This window comes from Atractosteus spatula, chromosome 11 (genome assembly GCF_055471065.1).
Source record: "Atractosteus spatula isolate fAtrSpa1 chromosome 11, fAtrSpa1.hap1, whole genome shotgun sequence".
Lineage (NCBI taxonomy): Eukaryota > Metazoa > Chordata > Actinopteri > Semionotiformes > Lepisosteidae > Atractosteus > Atractosteus spatula.
The window spans coordinates 50429045-50454705 of record NC_142716.1 but is presented as its reverse complement, the minus strand read 5'-3'; the positions used below and the strand labels follow the sequence as shown (position 1 = coordinate 50454705).

Here is a 25661-nt window from a genome sequence, read left to right as displayed (position 1 = left end):
ATTCTTGTTAATTATTGTACAGCTTGCGATTTACAAAATTTTAGACATACTGTTAGATAATATTATTTTTTGGGGGACCTACTCTAATTCTTTAATTCATTTACAAGATGTAACCTCTGAAGTGATTGCCAGAAGTTATATTCTTTGCTGAGAAGTCAATAGTATGTCTGGATCTGAAGACATGTCATCACAAGCCAAGATGTAAATCAAGTAACAGTTTTAGCCTGTAGCGAAGTTTTGGGTGCACCTGAAAGAGCTTTGTGTACAAGATGTAGTTTATTAATGGTGTTCCCAGACAGCGAGTCTCAGCATGCAAGCTTTAAGTACTCAGCTAGGCTTGGCTGGGGTTTGTGCACCTGTTAAATCATCATGAGTGACAACAGGTGAACCGTCAGCAGGTAGAGTCTAGGTAAACTGTTGGAAGCACTAAAACATGGTAGCTTGTCAGAAAACCTATTTCGTACCATGCTGGGTGAACATGCTAGTGTTTCTCAGATCAGTTTTACATTTATGTATAAAAACAAAGTATCATGTAAGGGCATAGCACTGGATGGTAAACTCGTATGCCTTTCAGAAAGAGAGGCAGCTTGACAGATTTATGTTACTATTTTAGCTTTCTACTATTTTTAATTTGTTACATTTACTTTTTTTTTTATTTGCTTCCTTTTGTAAGAGCACTAAAAGCCCTTATCAACTTGTTAGACTTGAACGGTGAGTGTTTTGAGCAGTGATTTTGTGTCTCCATGCCTTGCATCTACAGATTTTTATTGAAGCTTGTAATTAAGCAGGATGACTGTCCTGTGGTGGAGCCGCAGGGCACGGCGCTCCCCTGGATAGCGTGACAGTGATGCTATCACCAAGGCTGCCTATAGCCTTCAGACCTGACAGGCTTCCTCATAGTACCGGTTTCAGAGCAGTCTGTCAGGTCTGATCAACAAAAGGTTGTATTGTGTAATTTGCTTGTTTTTTAAAGGGGAAACTAGAAAAGTTAGAGATCCTAAGCACTTTATATTGTGGGGCAGGATCCTCTGTGTTAGAATTTGCTCAAAGAAACTTAAAGGTGGTATGTTTTGTGTTTTATAAGAGCCTCAGGCATCAAACCTGGCTGTGTATAATAACATTGCCTCAGCAGCTTTATGTTTGTCATTGTCACAAGTCAGTACACTAAGTTAAAGACGGAACTGTGTCCTGTCTGAGCTGTGGTCTGGCATTAAATGGTTTCAGACAATCCATCCCATTGAAGAATTGAAGTGAATGTAAATCGGCTGCTAATTTCAGATCAACCCTCCTGGAGGCTCAGTAATTCTGGGTAACATGCAGTGATCTTTATAGAAGGAATGTAGAGATGTTATTCTACACCTGCCTTATTGAGAGAGAATCGTTTATCACAACCTGGTTACTTGTCAAACCTCTGTTTTTGAAGTAAAAATTAATTGTATGAGTATTGAATTCTTTCTCAGATTTTCCCAGCAATAGTTATATTGTATTAAAGGTTGACAGTGAGATCTCCAGTTGAAAGTTCAGTGTCATTTATACCAACAGGACTGTTGTGTTTGTCCTGCAGACTTGCAGCACGAGAGTGGTCTGACTGCCCGATTCAGTGGCTTTGCTACACTGCTTTGTCTGTGCAGCACATGATCAATCCTCCCTGCACCTCCTCAGCCATAGGCCCCAGACTCCACTAATCCAGTGTGGCGATTTGTGTTAAGAACTCATCTTCATTTTGACCTTTTGATATACACCAAAATACAAAATTGTCCTATTGTTTTTTTTCTTATCCTATTCTGTGGAGAAATGTGGAAATTATACTCACGGGACAGCTTGACTTGATATCATCTCAACTAATCACTCTTATCTTCCTGTTAAATAAATAAAACAAAAAATGATGTCTATTAATCTTGGTTAATCATTATTTGTGATGTCTAACAGCAGCAAGATGTGATTTCACCAGTCTGGAAGAGATAGAGGCAGCTGTTGTGAAGAGTTACAGTTCAGTACAGTGGTGGCATGCCCAGACTGGAGAGCAGTGCTCTCAATTCAAGTCAGACTGGATTGTGAAGAGAGGTTTCATGCTGTCTGATTCACCTTAAATTTGGTTTTAAACATGTCGTGAACTGTGGGTCTCGGAAACTGGAATTAATAATTTGATTGTCACCTTTCACTCCCATCCTTCCAATAGTAACTGTGGAAATGGTTATACCAGTTTTCAAACCCTGAAGATACATTAACCTGAAATCTTACCAGGGAAACTACTGCTTTTTTTACTTAAATGTCCTTTATAATGGTGTGTAACAGTTTTGAAATAAAATGAAAATGAACATTATAGTACAACATTTGTACTTATAGTCCAAAAGAGAGTGCATCTTGCAGCTCTTGAACCATTTTGTGTTTTACAGGCCCAGCTCTTCAAGCATGGGAAAAGAGATGATTTCTTGCAGTATGGTAGGTATTTTCTTTATTGCCATATCTTTGGATCTACTTACCCCTTGGTCGGAGTGAGTTCAGCCGTGTGGCTTGAGATGAGATGCCGCTCCGCAGTGACGCAGGCGTCGCTCACCTTCTGTCTTTTCCACAGCCCCCACGGTGCTGCAGTGCATTGACAGCTGCAGGCTGGCGGAGAGCAAGCAGACCACGCTGCGCAAACTGGGGGTCAAGCTCATCCAGCGGCTGGGGCTCACGCTCCTGAAGCCCCGAGTGGCCAAGTGGAGGTGCGTCAGGTCTCACTTAGAGATCGCCCCCCCAGACTACATAGGCAAATATCGGGCTTTTGACAACATGTAAGGAGCAACCCCTAAGAATAGTGTAGCTGTAGTTTAGGTGTTTTCAGTTTTATTAACAATCTAGTTTCTGTAGTAAGATTTTTTGGAAGATATTAAAAGTTACGCTGGATGCTCTTTAGCTAGCTAGTACCCAAATCCCAAATATCTAGCAGTTAAAACCCACACTGTGCAGATAAAAGGACTGGGAGTCAGTGTCTGTACCAGAAAGAGAATAACATACCACACGGCTCCCCAGCTGCTGTTATGATTTCCCTGATGGAAGTTTTTTCAGGAACAGGCCAGTGTTGCTGGAGGAAAGGATTAGAGCAGATCATCAGTGACCTTATCTGTGTACATTTCTCACAGGGGAGGGTCGTATATAGTAATAATAAAGCAACATGTGTGCAGCTCTGTGAATGTTTGATGATGGTGGAAATTCTGGTTTGTATTGCACTAAGGTGTTTCTGTACAGTAAGCAGACATACAGTACTTTACTTGGCAGTTGTAGCTCTGGAAATAACTTTAAAAGAGTGTAAGATCTACTCTTTGGGTACAGGTGAAGAATCAAAACTGCCTGTGTTATTTCACAGAGAACTGTGTGGTTACCTACAGAGGTATTCAACCAAACAAAAAGCAGCTTGTTATCAGTTTTAACATAGCATGACAAAGTTCTTATTAATAATTATATTAATTCCCTGCATTGATATAGAGCTTTTCATCCTGAATGATCTCAGAGTTATTTACATTGAGGAGGTGGCCCACTTTACCCACTGCTGAAATGCTGCCCCATGTGGGGGCCGTGTGCCTGCATGACATGCAGCCCATCCTCCTGCTAGCCAGCCTTGTTTTGCTTTCAGAGATTTGACAACATCAGGCTGCAGGGTGGTGTAGAGGTGTCTGTATGTCAGTACTGACACTTTATTGGCCATATACAATTTCTTGCATTAGGAATTCGTCTTTTTGCATACCTCAGCTTGTTCTCCATGAGACACAGGGGCACACAGACGGGGAGAGAGAAGCTTGGGATCAGAGCGGAGGGTCAGCCATTTATACGGCGCCCCTGGAGCAGCTGGGGTTAAGGGCCTTGCTCAGGGGCCCAACGGAGTAGGATTTCTCTGCTGGCCGTTGGATACTAACCGGCAACCTTCCAGCCACAGGTGCAGATCCTTATCCACAGTGCCACTGCTCCACCCCAGTAATGGTCTTTTTGCACTGCACATAGGTACCAACGTGGAAGCCGGTCCCTGGCTGCCAACCTGTCCCAGTCCACACAGCCCTCCAGTCCAGCAGAGCCCAGCACTGCTCTGCCCATGGAGGAGGAGGACTACGATGTTCCCGAGGAGATTGAGAACATCATAGGTCAGCACAGCCTCCCTGCCAATCACTCACTTAGAAGCGGGAGACCTTTGTTGTGCTTCTATACATACACTTTCAGTGAAGGATGCACTGCAGAGCTGTTGGCAAACACTCTTTATGGAACAGAACTGCAGTTATTAATCAGGTTCAGGTGGGGAGCTGCGTCAGTGTTCATTGACTGAAGTAGAGGAAGCGCAGTGTTTCAGCAGCTGAGCTTTCTTCAGGATACCTGAGTAACAAGTCATCCCTTCTGCTTTTCAGTATGGAAACCTTTATTTGTTCCTTTGGTCTTTATTAATAGTCCTTTTAGTAAAGGCTATGACTGCTCTTAGTCAAGTTGGTAGCGATATTTCCTCCATTGCTTATTAACATCAGCAGGTATTATCAGGAAGGAATGCTTGTTCCTTTACTCTGGTCTACTTTTGGTTTTTTTTTATTTCAATTAACCTACACTCACTACTGCAAACTGACAAACAGACTGTGCTTTGTGCAGCAGAAGAAGATATCTTTTAATATGGGTGATGACAGACTCTTCCACTTTGTTATTCCTCAAATTAATTCAAGGTCTTAATTGCCTAATATTTGTACCTTTGTCGAAGTTTGTCATTTGTTTTTCTCAACACTTGCAATATTCCTTATCTGTATGAGAGCTCCAGTGTTTATGTGTAATAGTGAGAGTGTACTTCACGATGGAAGTTTTTATGCTGAAACTGACCTGTAAATGTAAAAGCATTTGTTCATTTCTTGCCGTGTGGCATATCCTTCATTTTTTCTTTTTGTAGAACAACTTCTGGTTGGATTGAAAGACAAAGATACTATAGTTCGCTGGTCTGCTGCCAAGGGGTGAGTGTCTCTAGCCTTTCCACAGAGAGCACACATACAGAAATGGTTATCGTTTCATTTGAGGTCTTACATTTACAAACGTTAATGTAAACGATTTATTTACTTTCCCTTCATCTATTTTTATATTTTATGAGATGAAAATCAAAATCATTTCCTGTGAAACAATTGATTTCTAGTGTACAGTATTGAGAGCAGTAACGACATTGACAACAATGTGAAAGGGACTAGGGAACTTGTTGCTTTTCAGTTTTAACTGATAGTGGAGTTACTTTGTCTTGATTACTGGAATGGAAGCTTGATCGAGCAGTTTCTGTCACATGAACAGATGCAAAACAGCTGTATTCCCCCCTGTCTTTCTGCAGCATTGGGAGGGTGACGGGAAGACTTCCAAAAGAACTTGCGGATGAAGTGGTCGGTTCAGTTCTCGATTGCTTCAGGTATGTTTGGTTTTAGATGAAGCCTGGCTAGACTAGAGGTTTGCATTTGTTCTAGACCCTCTACAAAATGTTTACAGTAACGGATAAGTCAGGAATAAGCATGCTAGCTATGTGAACTGCCCCAAACCCTGAAAAGCACCTGTGCAATAGAAGGCCAATGCACCAAAACACAATCCAGAATAATATTGCTCTAGAGCAGTATTTCTCAACAAACAGCTAAATCATACTTAACTAAATCATACTTTTCAATAAATGTAGAAAATTTTTCAGCAACCCTCTTAACATGCTTCTTTTCACTTTGTAAAATATTAATATTAATACTGTTGTTTTTCTTATTTTATCATTACATTGTTATTTATTAAAAGGACTATTTAACAACTCAAAACAAGCATTTAAAGCTCACTCAATGGCTCATTTGCACTGGCATAGACCTACCTTTTTAATGGGACACCTGTGCCTGGTGAGTCTTGCACAGATCATCAATCGTGGGGACAATCTTTGACAGACATACTCTCATCTCATCTTTCACATCAAGCTTTGATCTCTTCTTTTTTATTGATCCCAGTACTGAACATCCACACTCACATAAGTATGTGGTTGTAAACGGTAAAATAATTTTCAAGGCTTTTTGCGTGAGCTCAAGGGTATGTGAATGAAACAGCAGTGTCCAACCAAAATGATGTTAAGTCACGTCCACAGCTCCGGTAGGTCTGATGCAAAAAACCATCCTTACTGAGATCAATCAGTTTACCCTCCTCCGTCACAGTTAAACCGTGGGACGTGTTTGTGTTGGATGCCTTTAAAAGGCCTTCTTCTGGTGATTTTCTTTTATTAACAGTGAATCTGTCCATTTTGATACACATGATCACGTATGATTAAGACGCGTTAACAACGTATGATCACATGGCATTCAACAATTAGGCTAATTCTATCATCTTATTCTGTCGTTGGTTTTTGCAAATGAAGTCCATACGAACCCCCGGTGGGAACCCCTGGTCTAGAGCAATACTTCTTAGTGACCATTCCATGGCAACCTTCTTGCTGGTGTGGTCATTCTTTTCAGTATTTTTTATGAATAAAATTTCATAAAATCCCACTCCCTGTCGTAGTTTACGTTCTGCTCCATTAAATCCATTGCGGACGTAATTGTTAAAAGTAGTGTATCCACCTTACTATGTGGAACATTGTGTACATTTCCTTATAAACTGCCAGCTATGCGCTGGTGACGTGATCTTGTGTGTGTTCTCGCAGCGCTGGGGCCCTGGGTTCAATACCTGAGGTCCTGGCTGCGTGGAGTTTGTACATTCGGCCCGTGTTCATGTGGGTTTCCATCGCCTGCTGCCGTTTCCTCCTCCAGTCTAAAGACGGGGAGAAGGTCTGGCCCCCCTGTGACCCTGAATTGGTTAGGGTGGTTAGAAAATGGATGGATAGATGCATAGAGAGCCTCTAGAATGATTTTGGAATACGTAGGCCGAATGGCCACATTATGTTTGTAACTTTATTTCTGTCCGCCTATCTGTCTGCCCCACTGATGCCGACACAGAACATACCACAAACATAAGCAATGTCCGAATTCTCCCCGAGAAAGCAAAAAGAAAACGCGTCCAGTGGCTCAGGTGTAAAGAAGGCTAAAAAGGCTCAAACCTGAAGAAGCTCTACAGCCAAAATCTTTTTCATGGGTTGTTGTATAATTAATCTGTGCTCAAATCTATGTCTTTATGGAGTATTCTTTTAAGATCTTGTAAATCCCCTTTTGTTAAAGTAAAAGTAAAATATTGATTTAATAAAATCTGGGTGATGCTAAATTTTTGCATTATTTTGTTTACTTGACATCGTTAGTAGTTAGGTATTATAGAGACACATAGAATCTACTTTTTTAGTACACAATTTTATTCAGGAATGTGACATATTTTGCCTCACATGCTATGTGTAACAATGTGTATAGATTATCAGTTTACATCATTAGATGTTAGTTATTATTTTGGTTGGCATGTAATGTGTAACAGAGCAAAATGAATCTGAAGTAGGGTTATCAAACAGTTTTTTAAAAAATCAGTTAATTAAATTTATCTGTTGTCAGTACCCCATGGAAACAAGTCAGACCACTGACCTTGTTGAATTGTTATGTACTGAACATAGTGAGTTTCACACTGTTTACCTTTTTATGGAACAATTTCATGTAAAGCCTTTAAACTATACAAGTAGGTCCAATAGTTAAAACGATGTACAGTATGCACAAAGCTAACAGTAAAAAACAGGAGAAAATGGCCTGAACTGCCCTAACAGTCCGCAGTAGTTTAGGAACCCTGTGAAAAGGCTGTGGCATCACACAGGTTGAGACACTGGTCAAGAGTTGTGCTCTTCTCTAGGGGACTGTTTGTTTGCAGAAAGTACAGACTTCAAAGAACAGCATCACAGAGGTGGACGTGAGATGGCTAGGGAGAGTAATCTGCTGTGTGTTGAGTCTCAGGTGATCTGTCTCTGCAGTTTCCAGGAGACTGACAATGCCTGGCATGGGGGGTGCCTGGCCCTGGCGGAGCTGGGCAGGAGAGGACTGCTGCTCCCATCGCGGCTCACAGGCGGTACGTCTCGCTGTCAGACCTGTGCTGGTCTGTTTTACTGGCTGTCATTTTGAAGTGCTAGGTGTGCATGTGATGTACTTTTGTTTAAAAGAAGAATAAATGAAAAGCTGTTTTCAAGTTTACAGATATATACATCTGAAGTAGAATATTGCGTATCTAAATCGTCATCGCTCTGCTAAACACTACAGTGACCTCACATTACTCCTTTCATCAAATCAGCTCATGCAGTGGCTGCCGAGGCTTTCCTTGCTCAGTGTAAGCTGTAAGCTGCACCATTGTTAGCAGGTTTATACTGCAGAAGGCTGCTCGGTGGGGCCCCTGCTTGTCTCATTAGCAGTGTTTCCTGACACATGCGTTTTGAGAACGTAACAAAGGAAACCCAGAATAAGAACCTATTTCTTTTTTTATTTCATACATATTTCTTTCTGTACAATTTATGTTCTAAAGTTAACTCAAGAAAACTGAAAAATGTTTTGTTTTTCATCCTTTATTTTTCATTTTTATATTCACATTTTATTTACAGTTTTCCACCACCTAGTGCTTTACCCTTGGCAGAAATAAATATGTTTTGTATTGTAGCTTAAATAACAGTCCTTGAATGATATCTGTCCCTGACAGTGAAACTAGTAAAGGCAAGATCAGTCCACTGTCCTTGTCTGCACAGAGTTTTGTTCAAAGGCTACAGTCAAAGGCCCCACTTGTGTAAGAACAATCATGTGGGTTACCTCAAAGCTGTGTTTGCTGTATTTAGATTTAATTGCAGTACCTTTAAAGAAATCAAATGAAATCTAAATGCATGTATTACATTTACTTATAAGCAGAAATTCGATGGTGCAATTGATTTTTTTTAACATCAAAAATGCAAAAAAGGTTGTCTTTGGCTAAAGATCGTTTAAACATTGTGTATCTTATTTCTTTCATTTTGTATTTTTAATACATTACATGTGTCATGTGGCCTGGTTTATTTATTTTTTTGGTGTATTTTTTTTGGTACAGTTGCTTGTACTGAGTTTTAAGTACCAATTTTAAAGATGGAAAAATGAAGACCTAAATTTGATACAATACAAATAAGAGTCAATAAGAGTTGTACAATAATTTTAACTATGTTTATAAGCCTTGCGTTGTATATGAAAAGGGGGACAACAACAAAATAAAATTTAAAGCAGTATGTTAAAAACAAATAAACAATTCAGTCAAAACACACCAGGTAATTGCTCTTCATGAGCAGCGCGGTCTCTTCCTCAGGGTCCTGTTGGTCTCAGTCTTGGATTTCTTAGTGCTCTGTGGAAATGTGCAGGGTTCCTCACAGCTGGGCCTTTTCTGGCCTTTGTCTGAGGACCTGTGTACCACTGTCTGTGCATCTGGGGTCCCAGAGGGCGGCAGAGAGCTCGAACATTGAGCCACTTTGTTCCCAGGATTCCCCTGAGGAAGAGATGGGGCTGGCTCTGGGTTCACAGTGCGGGTGCTGGAGCTGGCCAGCTGGCAGAGTGCGAAGGCTGCAGTCTGCTTCTGCTCATCGATGCTCTCCAGCTGGGGGGAGGATGGGGCATACTGCCCACCTGACCCCCTCTCCACCTGTACCGGTGTTGGGCTGTGTGGGGGAGCTTCCAGGGAGTAGGATGCTGGGCTGGGAGGTTTAGACTGGCTGGCACAAGCCCTCAAAGAGAGGTTCAAAGGCATGTCCTGTATGTCGTGCTTGTCCCCTGTCCCTGGAGAGCTCCCACTGCTGACTGGAAGGGTTGTAACGTGTTCCCCCTCCACAACATGATGCTTCTTGGAAAGATTCAGAGGAACCTCATCTTCTTCTTCATTCTCTGATGTTTCCTGCGAGCTGCAGGGATCAAATGTATTTGATGCCTGTCCTCGGCTTTCTGCAGAGCTGTGAGCAGAAGAAGAATAGAAAAGGTGTTGGTTTTCATTGCCTTCATTACAGAACGGAAATAAATATGAATAAAACCCTGATTTGGTATTTCTTGAAGAAGCTTAATTTTGTAGTTGCCTAAAGATGTATTTTAGTATTTTTTTGCTTAATATTCCTGGCGGTTTTGTTAAAATATTCTGCAAAATTAAAGCCATAACCCATATTAAGATACAAACATTTCAAGTAACTGACCCTTTTCCAATTATACATTTTTAAACTTTTTCCAATATCAGGCCTTGTTGTGTGCACACGTGACAAGGTTTTTGTGGGCAACAGTTTGCAGTTACCTTTCTGGTGGCCGCCTGGTGTCTTTCTGCGGAGCCGCAGGAGGAGGACTCAGTGGGTCTGCTATCCTCTTGAGAGCGAGACTGTCTCCTGGTAGGTGGGAGTGAGGCCTGCCTGACTCGGAGGTGGGGTGGTGGCTGTCAGAAACGGGGTCGTTCTGGGTGAACCCGGTGGGGCTGGGCCTGTCTGGGGAGCCTGAAGCAGCACAGCCCGCTCTGGGGCTCATTTTCATCTCGCTCTCTGCCCCCTGCTCCTGGTTTCCTGTGCCTGAGCTCCCAGCAGGCCTGGGGAAGTCCTTGGCGTGTTTGTGAGTGTCAGTTGTGGCTGGGCTTCGCGAGGCAGGGTATCGGTTGCACTCCCCTGCTCCCACATCTCTGCCATACCCTTCTACCGGGAGATGGGACTTTGTGGGAAAGTCCTGAAACAAGGGCTCGTGGGTGTGTGGGGGCCGATACATTCCATAGTGGATGGGGGGAGCCTGGTGGACAGACTGGTAGAGCCTGTAGGGATTCTCCAGGGCAGAAGGAGGCAAAGGGCTTGGGAGTGGGATCGTTGGGGCTGGAAACACATGGGGAAACATGGACCTCTGAGGGTCTATGAAGTAAGAGGAAAAGGGGGTGCCTTCATGCTCGTGGGGATTTCCAGGGATTAGATATGGCTGGTAGATCGCTGTCATGGGATGTTCTGTAAAGATGTAGGGGGTGTATTCAGGCATCACAGCCGACGGGTAGTTGGTAGGGCCGACGACTTTGCCAGGTGATGATTTGTGAGAAAAGTCTGGTGGGACAAATCCTGGGGTAGCTCTCCAAGTGGCACTGGGATGATAATATGTAGGTTTGAAGGAGAGAGCCGGAGTGGGTCCCTCTGGTTTGTGGAAGGGCGGCATGTCTCTGTTGTCTGTCCTGTCAGCTGGCCGGTGGGCTGCGATGGGAACAAAGGCGGAGGGCCTCGGTATGGGCTCGGGCTGCTTGTCCATTCTGCTCTCTGGCAGCCCTACCTTCAGATCTCTCTGCAGGGACCCCGTGGGGCTCTGAGACCCCCTTCTTCTCTGACTTTGAGCTTCCTCTTCCGGCTCCTCTGTGATTCTCTGCTCAGGTAGAGCATCGTTCTTTGCGGACACGCTTTCTTCAGCTGCCAGGATCGCGTGTTTGTCCGTGGGCTCGGCTGACACCCTGAGGGAGGGGTCTGCGGCAGCTGGCTTTGCCGGCTTCCCAGAACGGTCCTGCTCTGACACCAGGGTGATGGAGTTTCTGCACAGGTTGTACTTCATGTGGTTAAATAAATGAGATTTTTCATTGCAGGTGAAGGGACACTGGAAGCAGTGGTACTTGAATGGTTTACCTGGAGGTCTTGGGATATAGTGAGGCTTCTTAGGCTTGCGTTCTTTTGTGCTGCTCATATTGCTGGAAGGGCTGCAGGACTGCTGTCCTGTCCTCGGTCTTCTACCGCTGCTCCTGTGATTCGGTTTGAGCTTCCTTTGCTGAAGGATGAAGCCAGTCGGATGGGATTTGATCCCGCTTCTGAGTGTTTACAGATGAGCAAGTCTTCACTGGAGCTCAGGGCCTCTGAAACAAAACATTTTTAATGTTAGTGAGGCAAGCTGGGAGAATTGAGGAATTTATGTACAATACTACATATATGCAATGTTATTTTAAATAAGCATATGAGGATTTTGTGCTTTATCGTATAAATAAATGGTATCCTCTCTTTTTCTCATCACCTTTGTGGTATTGTTTTTGATGGCCAGTATTTAGATTGATACCATTATATCAATATTAATTTGAGCTGCCTGAATAGGCCTCTGCACCGTTCTTGTGGGTAGTTCTCTTTTTAATGGTTTTCCTGGGGAAGGGAGTAAAATGCCATTGTGAACCTCCCATGCTATTAATAAGGGTGTTAAAGTACAACTCAGACCTTTCTTAGGTAAATCTCTGTATCCGCAGGTGAATTTTATTACCAAATAGCTTTCTGTGGTTCGGCTGCCTTGTCTGAGGGCCAAAGAAGATCATTTTATTTAGAAACAGAAGTGTTTTACCGAGTAAGTGGCACAGGCCTGTAGCAACATGTCTCACTGATACAAACCTCTTCTGGAGGCGTGAGAATCTCCTGCAGCCTGTTTCTCATGACTTCACCTGCAGGATGTTTGACACAGACCAAAACCTGATGATTTCATCCTTTCATCAAAACTAGAAAGTCTGTCCAATCATGGCTTCATATCGCAAAACTGTAAATGAGTTTCTGTTGAGAAGGTAATAGCTGCTTTCTAACAGTGTGTTTAGGATGAAATGACTATGGTAATTAATGTAGAAAAAAAATAATCCCTTGAGTGAAGGCATTGGTTTTACTCAGGTGGTCTGTTGAGAAATTTTAAACTTAAAAAGGATTTGAGACAAATGATCCTGTTGATAGGATACTGTGCAATATGTCATTGACTCTGTCACCGGCTGAAAGGGAAGAGGCTTTTCACTGTGCAGTAACACTTTTGCTATCCATAATTATTACCTAAAATAGTTAACTGCCAGTGTGTTGCTTCATGAACATTCTGTGGTAGCAATTAGCTAACATTTTACTAATTTGTAATCTTGATTAGAGCATAACCTAATCATTTCAAAAGGAAATGGGTATTCAAAGTAAGAACTGGATGTGTATCTTGTTTAAATTGTGTTGCTTTATCTAGGAGGCTTTGTGTTGGATGGTCATGCGCTGTCCAGTCTCAGACCTGACTAAGGCTGGGGCGGATGGATGGGCAGGTATATACCAGCATGTTAACCACTTATTTTGTCACAAATCAGATGCGATTTTAATAGACGTAAACTACACTGTTTTGACAGTAGCTTAATATCCAGTCAGGATACCTAAGAATTTCTATTTGTAAACTTCTTACTGATCACATTTAAAAAGTCTTTTGGAAATAATTTAGGCACTATACTGCATTGACTGAGATCTCAGTTATTTAATAATATGGGGAAGTTACAGCTGACTATTCTCCTGTTGTTAAGGCTGAGTTACATGTGGATAATTGCTCCTTGATCCAAAGGGCTATCATTTAGATTTCGCTGTTAGATTTTCCAGTCTTGGTGAAAATTAGTTTTTGAATATTTTGTCAACTTCTGTCCAGGTTGAGGTGAAGAAATAACTGTTTAGGACTTAGAGTATCTAATTGCAGATTGTGTAATTGTCCCTCTAAATAAAAATAGCAGGTGTTAGATAACGCATTGCCTATAGAATAATGGATATTTATTTCAAGCTATAGTTTTTACCCAGACTGATATTTATTCACTGTCTAGACATAGTTCAGAAAATTCAACAAAGATTTACAGTATTTGCGGATTTCCAGAACAGGCTTTCAAAGATACCCTGACATTTTTTAAACGTTTCATCATTCTGTTTTTTTTTTGTTATTAAACTTTTTTGCACAAAAAAGATGATTTATTCTGAGTAATATATTTAATTCAGTAATGCAGTAAAGATTTTAAAAAATAAATTCAATGCATTAACATGAATGATAAGTGAGTAATCTGCTCTTTTTATCGTGTTATCCAGATGTTCAAAAGCAGCAATTGCTTCAGTTAGAATGTGTTTGAGGCAGGCAGAATGTAACCTGAGCGGCTTTCCTGCCTCTGTCCCTTGAAGGCTGCCTGTCGGTGGCTGAGTTTCGATGCGCCACCCAAGGAACGGCTCTGTGACGCAGTGTCGCAAGAAGCTGACACTCCAGTTTTTCAGACACAGGATTACTTACCACTCCCACTTCAGGTTTGAGTGTCTTAAACAAAAGTCTGACAAACTTAAATCTCGGAGGGAGCCGTTCCAGGGGGAAAGGGCCACAGAGCCTGTGGTTCGTGCCCTGTGTCCTGGAGCAGGGCTGTGGGGGGTGGGAGGCAGCAGCAATGGTGGCTAGCTACAGTGTTCAGCTACAACTCCACAGCACTGTGTGCCGAAGCGCAGTTTTTCACTCTGCTCTCCCAACTTGTTCATCGTTAATAAAAAGGTTGTTTCATATTAGATTTAAAACACGTCAGACCGTTAAAAACCTAATTTATTTATTATGTTTGAATTGTGTATGTACCTATATGAATATATCTGAAGATGGCTCCACATCTGAAACATTGTGTTTCTTTTCTTCTCTTTTCAGCATGGAATAAACACCTACTTGTTCCTATACAGTATATATTATTCATTATATATATATATTTGGTCATATATCATTTATTTCATAGGAAAAAGAAAATCGTCAATTTCAGAAGCAGTTCGTGTCATGCTGAGAGTGTATTAGCCTTAGTGGCTGTCTCAGTGGCCTTTGTTTTGGTTTTGTTTGTGTTAGTTTGTCAGCAGAGACAAAGGCAGGGTGAGAGCTGCTCAGCAAGTGCAGTAACAGGTGCACAGCACAGTCCTGGCCACTGCAACTCAGGAGAACCACACAGCTGTTTTACAGCTATAACAGGCGTACTGTCCAGCTTCATCTGTACGGCTACACATTTCATTAGGTAAAGACAATACTTACAAAAGTAAACTGCTGCTTTGTCTTTGGTGCTGTGGACTGATTGGTCTGGTTCTGTTTGAACTGTCCTTGAAGTGTTCGCTGTCTGTTCTGTCAATAAGACAAGCATATTGTACACGTTGCACTCTTCTGAGAGGTCTAATTTCTTAAAATCGTCAAGAAAATTAAAAACGGACATTAATTTTCAATTAAACTTTTTTAAATACCTTTCCCCGTATTTAAACCATAACTTTGAATGCGGTAATTGCAGTATTTAGTTAAAGAAATTTTGTATCCATTTTTAAAATATGAAATTAAGCATTTCTTCTTATTTTTAGATTTGTTTTTACTTTTTCTCCCTGTTTTAAAGTGCTCTCTGCTTTCTACACATAAATCATCTGGCTCTTCCAGACAAATAACCACAAATTATAAGTTAAGAGAGTTTTGAAAGAGGCTGCTCTTACCTGCGCTGTAGCTGTGTCAGTGGTGCTCCTGTTCTTGTGCTCTTGTGCGCTGTCTTTCTCAGACTGAGCTGCACTCTGAGCAGTGGGAGGGATTTGAGCTACAGCAGGAGAGCCCTGAGGCTGCAGAGATGCACCTGATATTATTCCAGCCCGAAGCAACACTTGTGCGTGTGCATTTGCTTTCTGCAAGCCTCACCTCCACACCTGATCAGGCAGACATCACTTTCGCTGCTTCTTGCCCTGGAGAAGTGGGTGGCAGTGTTGCTGTAAACAGGTGCCTGGCAGGGCCACAGGCTCAGCTAAATCTGAGAGAGACCCTCTACAGCAATCTAAAGGTCCTTTAGATCAATCTGAAGATTTAGATCATTAAATCAATCAATCTGCAACAATCTAAAGGCTTGAAAAAAAAAGGCTACAGAAAGCTTATACTGCAATTTCATTATTATTTTAGTTGTTTTGTTCTGAACTGGTGTTTCACATGGATGCTACCTCCCAATCCTAATCCTAAATTCAAGGTGTCTGCTCCACAGAATCTCGTGCTGTGTCATACCTCTGGTAGCTGATTCTAGGTGGGCTGTGGAAGGAGGGAGGTACCTCAGAGCGATCTGTTGAGTCAGTGGCTCAATCCTTGTCTCAAACTCTAAAATTCTTCACCACCATATTCTTCAGGAAGTCCACAAGGCTTGTATTGCGCACAAGATGTTTTGTACGATAATCCTGTCAGAATTTTTTTTAAATGTTATTTTGAATATATACAGGATTATAATTAAATTGTCAGTAATACAGCATATTTCTGATTATATTGTTGGCAATTATGAGCTAAATGTAAACATTCTGATAATAAGGAAATAAGGAAGCAATTAGTCTTTAAAGATGGCTTTTATCTTCCTAATTCCTACATTACATTTTATTTTCATAGTGTTTCCTGCATATTATCATTGGATTCTTTTAACCCTATTAATCACTTATTTACTGAAATTAGATTTATACCATTTTGTCCCTTTCTGTCTGTCTTATGAGATTCTAAACATGCCATCTTACCTGCTTCAATATATTATCTTTTTTTAAGATATAATCGATATATGTCTTTTTAAGAGATAAGTGAGAATTCCATGATGAAAACGAGAAAAAAAATTGCCTTTTAAATATCTAGAAGTGCTGTGTTTTGATCATGAGCTTCTCCCACATGTCTTTGTCCTGCAGCACCTGGGAAAGACACTATGAAAGAAAACCTGATTGATGTTCTCATTTCCTGAGCAAGATCTCAGAAATGACAGGACACTTGACTGATAGGATGTTGTTCTGTGTATGAGTATCTCTTCTTGTTCTTCTCTTCTTGCTTTTTGTTCTGAAACACTTTTTGTGTCTGGCATGTTGCGTAGTTTCAGTATCTGCTCCCTTTTATTCAAATAATAAAAGAACTTTTTTAAATGAGCACACCAGTTTCCAAGAAAACGTGCTATGGCCTTTGGCGTCAAAAGTTTATTGAACGTTTGTAGTGAGTGTTAACAATGCTTTCTATTATCTGCTTGCTAAGTTGGTGAATGAGGTGGAAATGTTATCTTTCTATCACACAGAAAGCATATTGTGTAACAGCTACAGAAAGCACGAGCCAGAGGAGACATACACACTTTTAAAGCAGGTGGGACTTCTCACTGTCACCCTCACTGCTCTCATCAACATCATTCTTGGTGCTTTTGTCCTGCTTCTTAAAAGGAATTGGCCTCCAAGGCAGGCTGGTGATCATAGTACCCGCAGGTGAGGTTCAACTGCATTTTTGGGCTCCACAAACCCGATTGGGACGTCAGGAGTTTTTTGGCAGCCTGAGGGTGTGCTCCAGGAGGAATGCAGATAGAGCTGTTGCTCACTGCTGGGCTGGTGCAGAAACAGCCATGCAAATCCATGCGGCACCTAGAGGCCGGGGAGAGAAGAAAAGATAGAAGCTGTGATAGAGTCTTGGTGGTTTGCTCTTCTCTTTGGAGGAAGGAGAGACGGCAAGTTCGGGAGCCGCTTGGGTCTAGTAACTGCCAGAGTGCTCCGATCCCGTCTTTGGAGGAATGCAGAGTAGTAAAGCTCCTGCATTAGAGCAGCTGCAGTCCAGGCAGTGTCACTGGCATTCTGTCTCCCATCCGGAGGATCGTCTCCCTGCAGCAGCCCTGCCTAATCCCTGCTGGGTCCAGTCTTCAGTGAGAACACCTTGTAGCCACCAGTGGATCATTCATTCCTAATGAATTAAGTTACACCACAATGTCCTTCTTTGGTTCGTATTTCTCAGGCTGCATTATTGTGTATTGTACTTTATCTTGGTCATTAAGACTTCAGGTAGGAAAGGTACTTGTCCAGTGGTGTTGATGACAAATTCAAGCTCTACATTTCCTCCTTTTGCTGAGGTATTAAATGGTTTTCAGTCATGTCTCAGTGTCTGATCTCTAGTGACCGAAGCCCTGGGAGAGAACTGGTTCCTTATTCTCATCCTTTTTAAAACAACATGAAGGAAAGTGATTTGTTCACTTTGAGAATCATTTTAATAAAATATCGCCAGGACAACAGTATTTCTAACTTTTTCAAGGACACATATTGTTCTTCAGGAAGGGGCCTATCGGAGCACTAGTTTTGATTTCACTGTTGATTTTCCTCATGAACCCAGCAGTGTGGTCTGTTTCTGATATTGCTTTACACTATGGTGCTGTAGATAGTGAAGGAAAGACCTTGTCGGGGTTTTTTCATTTGGCTATACTGTAGCTATGAGTCTGTTACACAGGTTTCACACTTAATTTTTCTAATTTTTGTTTGCTTGTCCTCTTGGCAGCTTAAGCCCACCTTCTTTACCAGTGTGTAGCAGAGCTGTGTGGAATGGGTTATATCATTCCTTATTATAGCAACACATAAAAAGAACATATAAAGTTTTGTTATTTCAGTACAGCAAAGCAAATTGGGCACGCATAGTATCAAAAGCACTCTTACCTAAATATCAGCAGCAGGTAGTGTGTTAGTCATTAGTTTAACAAGTGTTGTTAAAATGGAAGGATTATTTCTGTTTCTGAAAATCGCTTCCAACTCCTGTCAGCCCTGGCAGTGAATGCCCACAGGGCAACACACAGAGTATCTGAGCTGTCAGACCCAGCCTAGGTGATTCGCCATTTCATTCTGACTTTGAGCCATGGTGCTTCACGCACCTGACAGCCCTGCCACACCTGACAGCACTATGTAGTCAGGGTAGCAGGAACATCTCTTGCTTTCAGTCACTGGTCACAGACACCTGTTCAGTGTAGAGGTTTGTAGGGATTAAGCTTGTTGTGTTGCACTGGTTAAACATAGAAATGATAAGATGCAGAGTGTTGAGCTGTGGGTACTGTGTCTGCACACTGCAAAGTGTTGAGCTGTGGGCACCAGTATGTTTGTGAGATGGAAATCAGCTACATGTTCCCTCTGACTCCATGAAGTGCTGGTTTCTTCTCACTCACTGTCAAGGTGTTCAGTGAGCAACAGACAGCTGTTTCTCTGCTTCTGTTCCAGGTTTTATGATTCTCGGTCTTGATGACGCTGTGCCTTTCTGAATGAGATCCCTGTAGCTCTCCACCTGGGCGGCAGCCCCGCAGTCAGGCTGTCGCTCTGTAGATTCGACTTACCTGTACTGTGCAAACCCTGGCAAAAATGTAAATGAAATGTAGGAAATGGCCTATAGCAAACCTTTCTACTGGGAATAGGTTTGTCCCATAACTGGCTACTTTTAATGTTCCTAAGATTTTGTTGTCTAGAGAAAGACAGTGCAGTAAATTTGGCTGTTTTGTATAAAGGCCTCAGGGCTGTGTGGACTGTCATTATCTCTTATTATCTGCCCTGGGGTAGGACTGTGTAGGTTACAGGCTGCTCTTCCATGGTCCCTGTGCAGCAGTTCAGTGGGCATGCGGGCAATGACAGAAACTAAACAACGATAATACTGTTTCTGGGAATGTAGGGTTTAAAGTGTAAAAGTAGTATCATGATTATTTACAGCTGTAGCTGGTATATTTTTAGTTATTATAAGAAACAATTTTCTTTATAAATGTCAGCGAGTTTCAAAATGTGCTTTAATGATGTCTGAACAAACAAACATGTAGGAGTGTCATCCATGAGTGGATACTTGGACTGTATTCCTAGGAGCAGGTGATCTCATCCATCCACCCATTTTCTACCACTTTATTAAACTGAACAATAACCAGGGTCGCAGGAGAGCCGGTGCCTATGCTGGACGGGACCTTTCAATCGCGGGGCAGACGCAAACACACTCACGCCAATTTTCCCAGAATCCAATTAACCTACCAGCATGTCTTTGGAGTGTTGTTGGAAATAGAAGCACCCTTGAGAAAACCTATGTGAACAAGGAGAGAACATACAAACTCCACACAGACAGCACCCCAGGAATTGAACCCAGGCGTTACCGGGTCACTACATGTGATCTCATGTGTAGAATAAATTAATTTTGTAGGAATTTCTGAAAGTTTATATAGGAATTATTCTAATGTGTCAATTACAGTGCTGTCCAGATTTTACAGCACAGTGGCACTGTTTCAGACATGCTTGTAATATTTTGGAGTGTTGGACAAGTTTCTCTGACAGTAACATCTCTGTCCATCTGCCTCCTCTCTTCAGCCGCTCTTTGATGAAGCACTTGTCATTCTAATGAAACGTAACCACCTGCTTCAGGTCCCAACAAGAAATTGTTAAAGTGTATAAAGATGACTGTACGGTTTTCTTTCAGCCAGAGAAATGTCAAAATACTTTTTTAAGGCTCAGAATTGTTAAAGGCAGTAGATACTTTGCATATGAGCTCTGCTTTTGCCTAATCCGTGTATCTGCCTTCCCCCGGGATAGATAATTAGAGCCTCACACTGAACTTTCCCAAAACTATCTCTGTGGGAATTCGAGAATTCCAGAAGGGCACCTCTCCTTGTTTGGGAAAAGGGACTTTAGGGACTCTTGGCAGCTGTCAGCCCGTGTCCCTTTCCCCCCGTGATGTGATGGGCAATCGAATTCTGCCGGTGTGTCGTACACGAGACAAATTCTCAGCTCCTCTCACTGCTCCAGAAGTGTGAGAACAACTGAAAAAAAAACTTCAATGCTTTTGCGGCTGTTCATTCGTAATAAAAGAAATAAACCAGCCTTTACCAAAGCTTACCAAGATAATAGCATTTCCTAACAAATGTGGGTCATTTGTCCAGCCTGTTTCATTTGGTAGTTAGTAACTAATTGATCTGAGCATCTCATCTATCACCTGCCATTCTTGATAGAAGCCAGATCGTCGGCTTCAACAACATAGCTGGATAGCTTGTAAGGAACTGACTCGTGTTCTCAAACCTAAAAGCACATTTCCACGGGTTACATCTAGTTTTTGTTTCACTGTTGATACTGAAGAAGCTCACTGGGGGGTTGACAAGCGCTTTGAGTGGAGAGTCCAGAAAAGCGCTATATAAGTGTAAGCAAATGTATTATTATTATTATTATTATTATTATTATTGATACTACTTGTCAAGGCATTTGAGGGTCTTGAAGATTTGGCTCAGGTCCCCTCACAGTCTTCTCTATCAACACTAAGGTGGTTCAGTTCCTGTAGCCTGTCAGGGTGGGACATTCCCTTACGCCCAGGAATGTGTCTGTCCACTCTCCTCAGGCCTGTTTCCCATGCTGCCATGTTTTCTCTGACGTACAGAATATTCCGCATGAGGTGCCTTTCTGTTTGCTGGCTGTAAAGAACCTTGTGGGTGACTATCTGTGCTTGTCCCTCAGTGGTGCCGGTGATCCTGAAGGCTTTGACCTACGACGAGAAGCGTGGGGCCTGCAGCGTCGGCTCCAACGTGCGAGACGCCGCCAGCTATGTGTGCTGGGCCTTCGCCCGCGCCTATGAGTCCCAGGAGCTGAAGCCTTTCGTCACGCCGATTGCAAGGTAGCCTGTGTTCCGTTGGAGACTGCACTGAATCACAGCCACTAAGATTTAAGACATCTCAGAAAGACACCAAATATAGGATCGATAAAAGGATTGATCTCCAAAAGACAATAAATTCTGCCTGAGACCTTACAAATAATAACTTTTATTTTTTTTAAGATGCAAATAATGTGTCTGCTGAATGCACAGACGCTGCACTATTCACCAAGCTACGTTTCTTTGCAGGTGTAATACACAAGTGCAGTACGCACCTGTGGCCCTACCCAATTCTTAGTTAATAACCTGGAATTCCAGGTGTGAAACCTGTTTTATCATGAAAATCTGCTCTATTTCTTGTTCTGTTTTGCTCTTTTAGAGATCTTATTGTTGTTTAATTTTTGCTACAGAAATATGGTTATGAGTGTAAAAACAGATTTTGTGTGATTTTAATGATTTATTCAGGTTTTATATTAGAATTCCTTTATTCGTTGCTGATGTAATGTTGGAGGAGCCTCTATGTATGGTAAGGCTTTAGGTTTGAAGGAACAAACTCACATGGCAGACAGAATCACATAGATGTAAGCTGTAGCTGGGAAGCATTTCACAGACTGTCTTTCTGGGAGTTTTCCAGTCGGTCCCCTCACACAGCTCTGCGCTGAGCTGCTTCATGTGCCCTCACTCTGCCATGCTGGGAGTGCGGACAGCACAGCATGGAGAGGAGGCGGTGTGCAGTGTGGGCGTTGCCACACCTCACCCGCCCGCCCTCAGGCTCTCCATTATTGTGTAAAGAAAAGGCAGGGTGTGGGTATTGGCTGAGCAACGAGTCTGAGATAGCTTGCCCCAGGCCAGACTTGTTCACCAGTACAAGGAACTCTGCTGCATGGCTGTAAGGTATATCTTCATCTTTGAAAAGCTTCTTGGAGCTTCTGACCGATTTAATATCCCTGCACCCTGCACCTCTAATTTACCAAATTATGATGCTATGTCTTTGTCAAACATCAAAGAGAGAACATCAAGCTTTTCTGAACAACAGTGTATTTAGGACTGAGAAATTTGATTTACAAAATTCCTGAAAGCTAAATGGAAGCAAAACTTAGTGGGGGAACAAATGCTCGCTGATTCCTGGCATGTTGTGTGCCAAGTCGAGATAGCTGGTTGCTTCTGTACAAGGGGCATAAGCTATAATCCATTATTAACAGATCTGACGTGAAACAGGCAGGGATCAGCCTGCAATGAGCCAAGAAGGAACACATTTACTCTTGTAGCCACTCATGAGCCTTGAAATTTTACATCTTAACAAACTGGTTAAAGTGAACAATAAACAATAACCAGGGTGCCCCTCCCTTTAAGGAAAGAGTCCTCCACCTTGTGTGAGAGCAGCTTCTGGGGGAGTTTTCACTGATCACGCTGTGGCCAGTGTGGGGAAGTGTGGCAGCTGGAGAAACGCGTATGGCCACTCTCCTTTCTGAAGTGCTGCAGATTTGCTCCTGCTTGAGAGGACGTGTCTCGGCAAGCTGAAGAACCACTTGTGCCGCCTAACTGGTTCCTTTCCCTCTCTCCTGTCCCTCCCTGGGCAGTGAAGCCTATTGTCTGCAGAGTCTCAATCATTGAGTTTAACTCCCAAATCAAACTACAGAAACTGTCAGGAGCTGCCAGGTTTCACTTCTGCTCCTGCAGTTTCGATTGCATTTGGCAGTTTTTAGATGAACTTGCCGGGTCCTGCATTGTTTCATCAGATTCTGGCACGGTGCACATTTAACATTAAACAAAAGAAACTTTCTGTGCGGGTGCCTTGCCCTAGGATGAGCTGAAGACACATGCTAATAAGAAATTATAGTATTAATTGATTTTGTGTGCTCTCAAATTTGAAATACTTTAATTATCTGGCACCTGTTCTAATGCAGCAGAGTGTCAAAGTGTGGTTCTGTCATTTCTCAGCACCTCTAGCATGATTAATTGAGAAAGATTAGAAACAGATACTCACTGCTTTACTGTCATTACAGATTTTTATTTTATTTGAGTAAACTCCATATTGTGTGACGCTGATATTGAAAGCCTGCATTTAAAACTGTAGAACAGCAATAAGACAATATAATCTCTCCATTGAACTCATTTTGTGTGAACATTGAACCTTCACACTCAACGTTGCAGGTCGTTAATTTGATTCTGAACCTTTGCATCATTAGCAGTCTATGAACCATCCCAATGGCAACTGCATCTGCCTTTGTAGTGTGACTAACTAAACACCTGGAAGATGTGCCTCTCTTGTTGATTTTTTTCTGGTCTTGCAGTACTAAATGCAGTACTATTCTCCTACAATTCAGCAGTACTGAGGCCATTTTAAAATGATAGGTCTCATGAACATTTTAAAGTTTTTTTTTTAATTAGCAGTAAATTTTGACCTTAAATGAATAATGCATTGCAATTGTTTTGCTGTTAATGTTGTCTGAAATATGTTGACATGACAGTAGATTGTCTGAGAAACACAGCTGCACTGAATTTAGAGATAGATTCAGAGCTCAAGAGACCACACATTAACTCCATTACCAGTGTGATAACTGGAGGAGAATCCTGAAGGGTATTTGCTTGGAACCGGGAGCCCTGTAAGGAGACACCGGCTGCAATCTCCCCATGCTGACAGGCGACTCATGCTTCCCATGCTGGCTCTGTGTGAGCCATGCTGCAGTGTTTTCACCTTTGCACATTCCCATGACTGTTACCACAGGCGCAGCAACGAGCCTGCTGGGCTGAACATGCCTGAGATTGTGCTGAGGCTGCATTTAAAAGCTCTGGCTGAGCAGGAGGCTGTTTGGGCGCTGGCAGCTCTCTGCTGAACCTGTTCAGTGCAGAACAGAGAGGCGTAAGGAAAGATTGCTTCTCTGCACCATTACGCCAGATGATCAAAGGCAAATAACATTGCCTGAAGGGTGATTTTATACACCTTATTCAAATATACACAAACCTATTAGCACCACATAAAACCAGAAACAGAAAATAGATATCCTTAAATTTTCAACTAATTTGAAAATTAGTTCAAATTAAACATGTCATTTGAGAATCTGTTTCAGTAGGCTATCTTCAGCTTTACTGCAGTTTAAAGCACCTAACCTTGTGTTTCTCAGACTTCATACATCTCTCCATAGTTATTCCAGTAGAACACAGTTCAAACTTAGTTGAAATGTTTATATACAGAGAGAGCAAAATAATTTGCCCTGATCTCTTTACAGGGCACTGTTTATGGGAGTCAGATTATGCTAGTACGTGTTTTAAAAAGAGACTGTAGACTGCAAAATATATCAGCTGTTCTGATATATCCCTACCTGTTTTTCTTCTTTGCAGGGCCCTTATCATCGCGGGAGTGTTCGACAGGGATGTGAACTGCCGAAGAGCAGCATCGGTCAGTGTTGGCTTTGAACTGGTTACACTAGAAGTAAAGTGAAATATATACAGGAATCTAAAGAAAAAGAAGCCATTAGTTGGCAAAGACTATATACAGGATTTATAGGCTGTTTATTGAATTTCTTGTGTCTTTCAGGCTGCGTTCCAGGAGAATGTTGGGAGACAGGTACTGAAACCTTCACCGTTTTTCTTCATCATCGTTTGCTTATCAAATGTCCTAATCCAGAGTGTATCTCATGTTAATTCACTAACACAGTTAAGGGATAAGTTAAATGAATATGGAAAATGTTAGCTAATTATTTGAATTTTAAGTTCTATAAATAAAACTTAATCTGCATTACATTAATATGCTATTAACCTTTTAGTAAATTTTTCCTTTACTCTCATTCCTTATCTTAAGAGAGGCCAGATTTCCGGTGGTGGTGCTTTTCCTACTCAGAAGCAGATTGTTCTCATGAAATGTAAAACTTTATTGTTAGAAATGCAATTTTGATTTAAGTTATTACATAAGAAAGCTATAGTTCGGAAGGCTTGAGAGCTATAGTGTATGACTGGACACCTGTCCAGATATTCTGAATTGTAAGTTTCTGCGTTGCTGTTGGACACTGCTGCAGCCCTGGTGTGAAAGGCACACAGAGGATGGCACTGCCCTCTTTCCAGAGCTGCCTGTGTCTGGCTGTGCTCACACAATACTATTAATTTACAGTAAAAAAGAGGAAAGTTTCATATCAATCACAATGCAAAATGAGTCATTAAGCTTACATTCATCCTTCTTTCTGTGAACCTGTCAGCACACGTATTTACAAGAGGATGTCCATGCCCTCTGCAGTTTCAAGAAACAAGGGTGCTAAGTGCATGAGTTTCTCCAGGAATATTTGCTTTCCTTTTTGAGTGAAACACCGTGACCAATGGCCATTTCCTCAAGGCTTTTTCTTGGGAAAACTCTTGTCTGAGGTTTGCTAATTACTGGAGATGAATGTCTGTGGTTTCAAACCACTGTCTGTATTAAAGAATATTTCTTGTAATCATTTCTAAACTATAAAAGCACTCACCTGAAATCTTGAAAGGATGTTGCTGCAGTGCTTGGCCAGTAGGTTCTCTGTTTTCTTTATTATTGTTGTCTTCTAGATGCTGTGTAATAAAAAATGGGAAATAGAGAAATGTCTTAGACTGACAGGTTAAAATTAATGCACCTTTTTAGTCTCAAATGGAGAAGGTCGTTGTATGACCTAATTC

At 41.9% G+C, this 25661-nt stretch overlaps 2 protein-coding genes across 4 annotated transcripts in view; one reads left to right on the top strand and one right to left on the bottom strand.

Annotated features, from left to right (window-relative positions):
- tbcd (tubulin folding cofactor D) overlaps positions 1–25661 on the top strand; it is a 55792-nt gene that overhangs the window by 6003 nt on the left and 24128 nt on the right. Inside the window, exons 8-16 of the mRNA XM_088926799.1 lie at positions 2397–2442; positions 2576–2708; positions 3982–4118; positions 4898–4958; positions 5321–5395; positions 7883–7977; positions 20891–21047; positions 24366–24423; positions 24562–24591. Of these exons, the coding sequence (XP_088782925.1) occupies positions 2397–2442; positions 2576–2708; positions 3982–4118; positions 4898–4958; positions 5321–5395; positions 7883–7977; positions 20891–21047; positions 24366–24423; positions 24562–24591 (792 nt within the window). The remainder of the gene's footprint in view (positions 1–2396; positions 2443–2575; positions 2709–3981; positions 4119–4897; positions 4959–5320; positions 5396–7882; positions 7978–20890; positions 21048–24365; positions 24424–24561; positions 24592–25661) is intronic.
- Positions 8449–15202, bottom strand: znf750 (zinc finger protein 750). Of its 3 annotated transcripts, XM_088927989.1 has the most exons (4): positions 15125–15202; positions 14685–14771; positions 10186–11748; positions 8449–9856 (listed from the first exon to the last, which is right to left on the bottom strand). In XM_088927989.1, exons 3-4 carry the CDS (start codon positions 11580–11582, stop codon positions 9196–9198), a joined length of 2058 nt encoding a protein of 685 aa, XP_088784115.1. In that variant the 5' UTR covers positions 11583–11748; positions 14685–14771; positions 15125–15202; the 3' UTR covers positions 8449–9195. The 3 variants fall into 3 exon arrangements, with proteins under 3 accessions (XP_088784115.1, XP_088784117.1, XP_088784116.1); XM_088927991.1 differs by lacking the exon at positions 14685–14771 and having other exon boundaries at positions 15125–15179; XM_088927990.1 differs by lacking the exons at positions 14685–14771; positions 15125–15202 and adding an exon at positions 12266–13469.

Bases quoted from the DNA above. Each gene is read 5' to 3' on its own strand.
- znf750 (XM_088927989.1), bottom strand. From the start codon at position 11,582: ATGAGCAGCACAAAAGAACGCAAGCCTAAGAAGCCTCACTATATCCCA. The intron at 9,857-10,185 runs GTAACTGCAAAC...TTCTGCTCACAG, and splicing joins ACCAGGCGGCCACCAGAAAG to CTCTGCAGAAAGCCGAGGAC.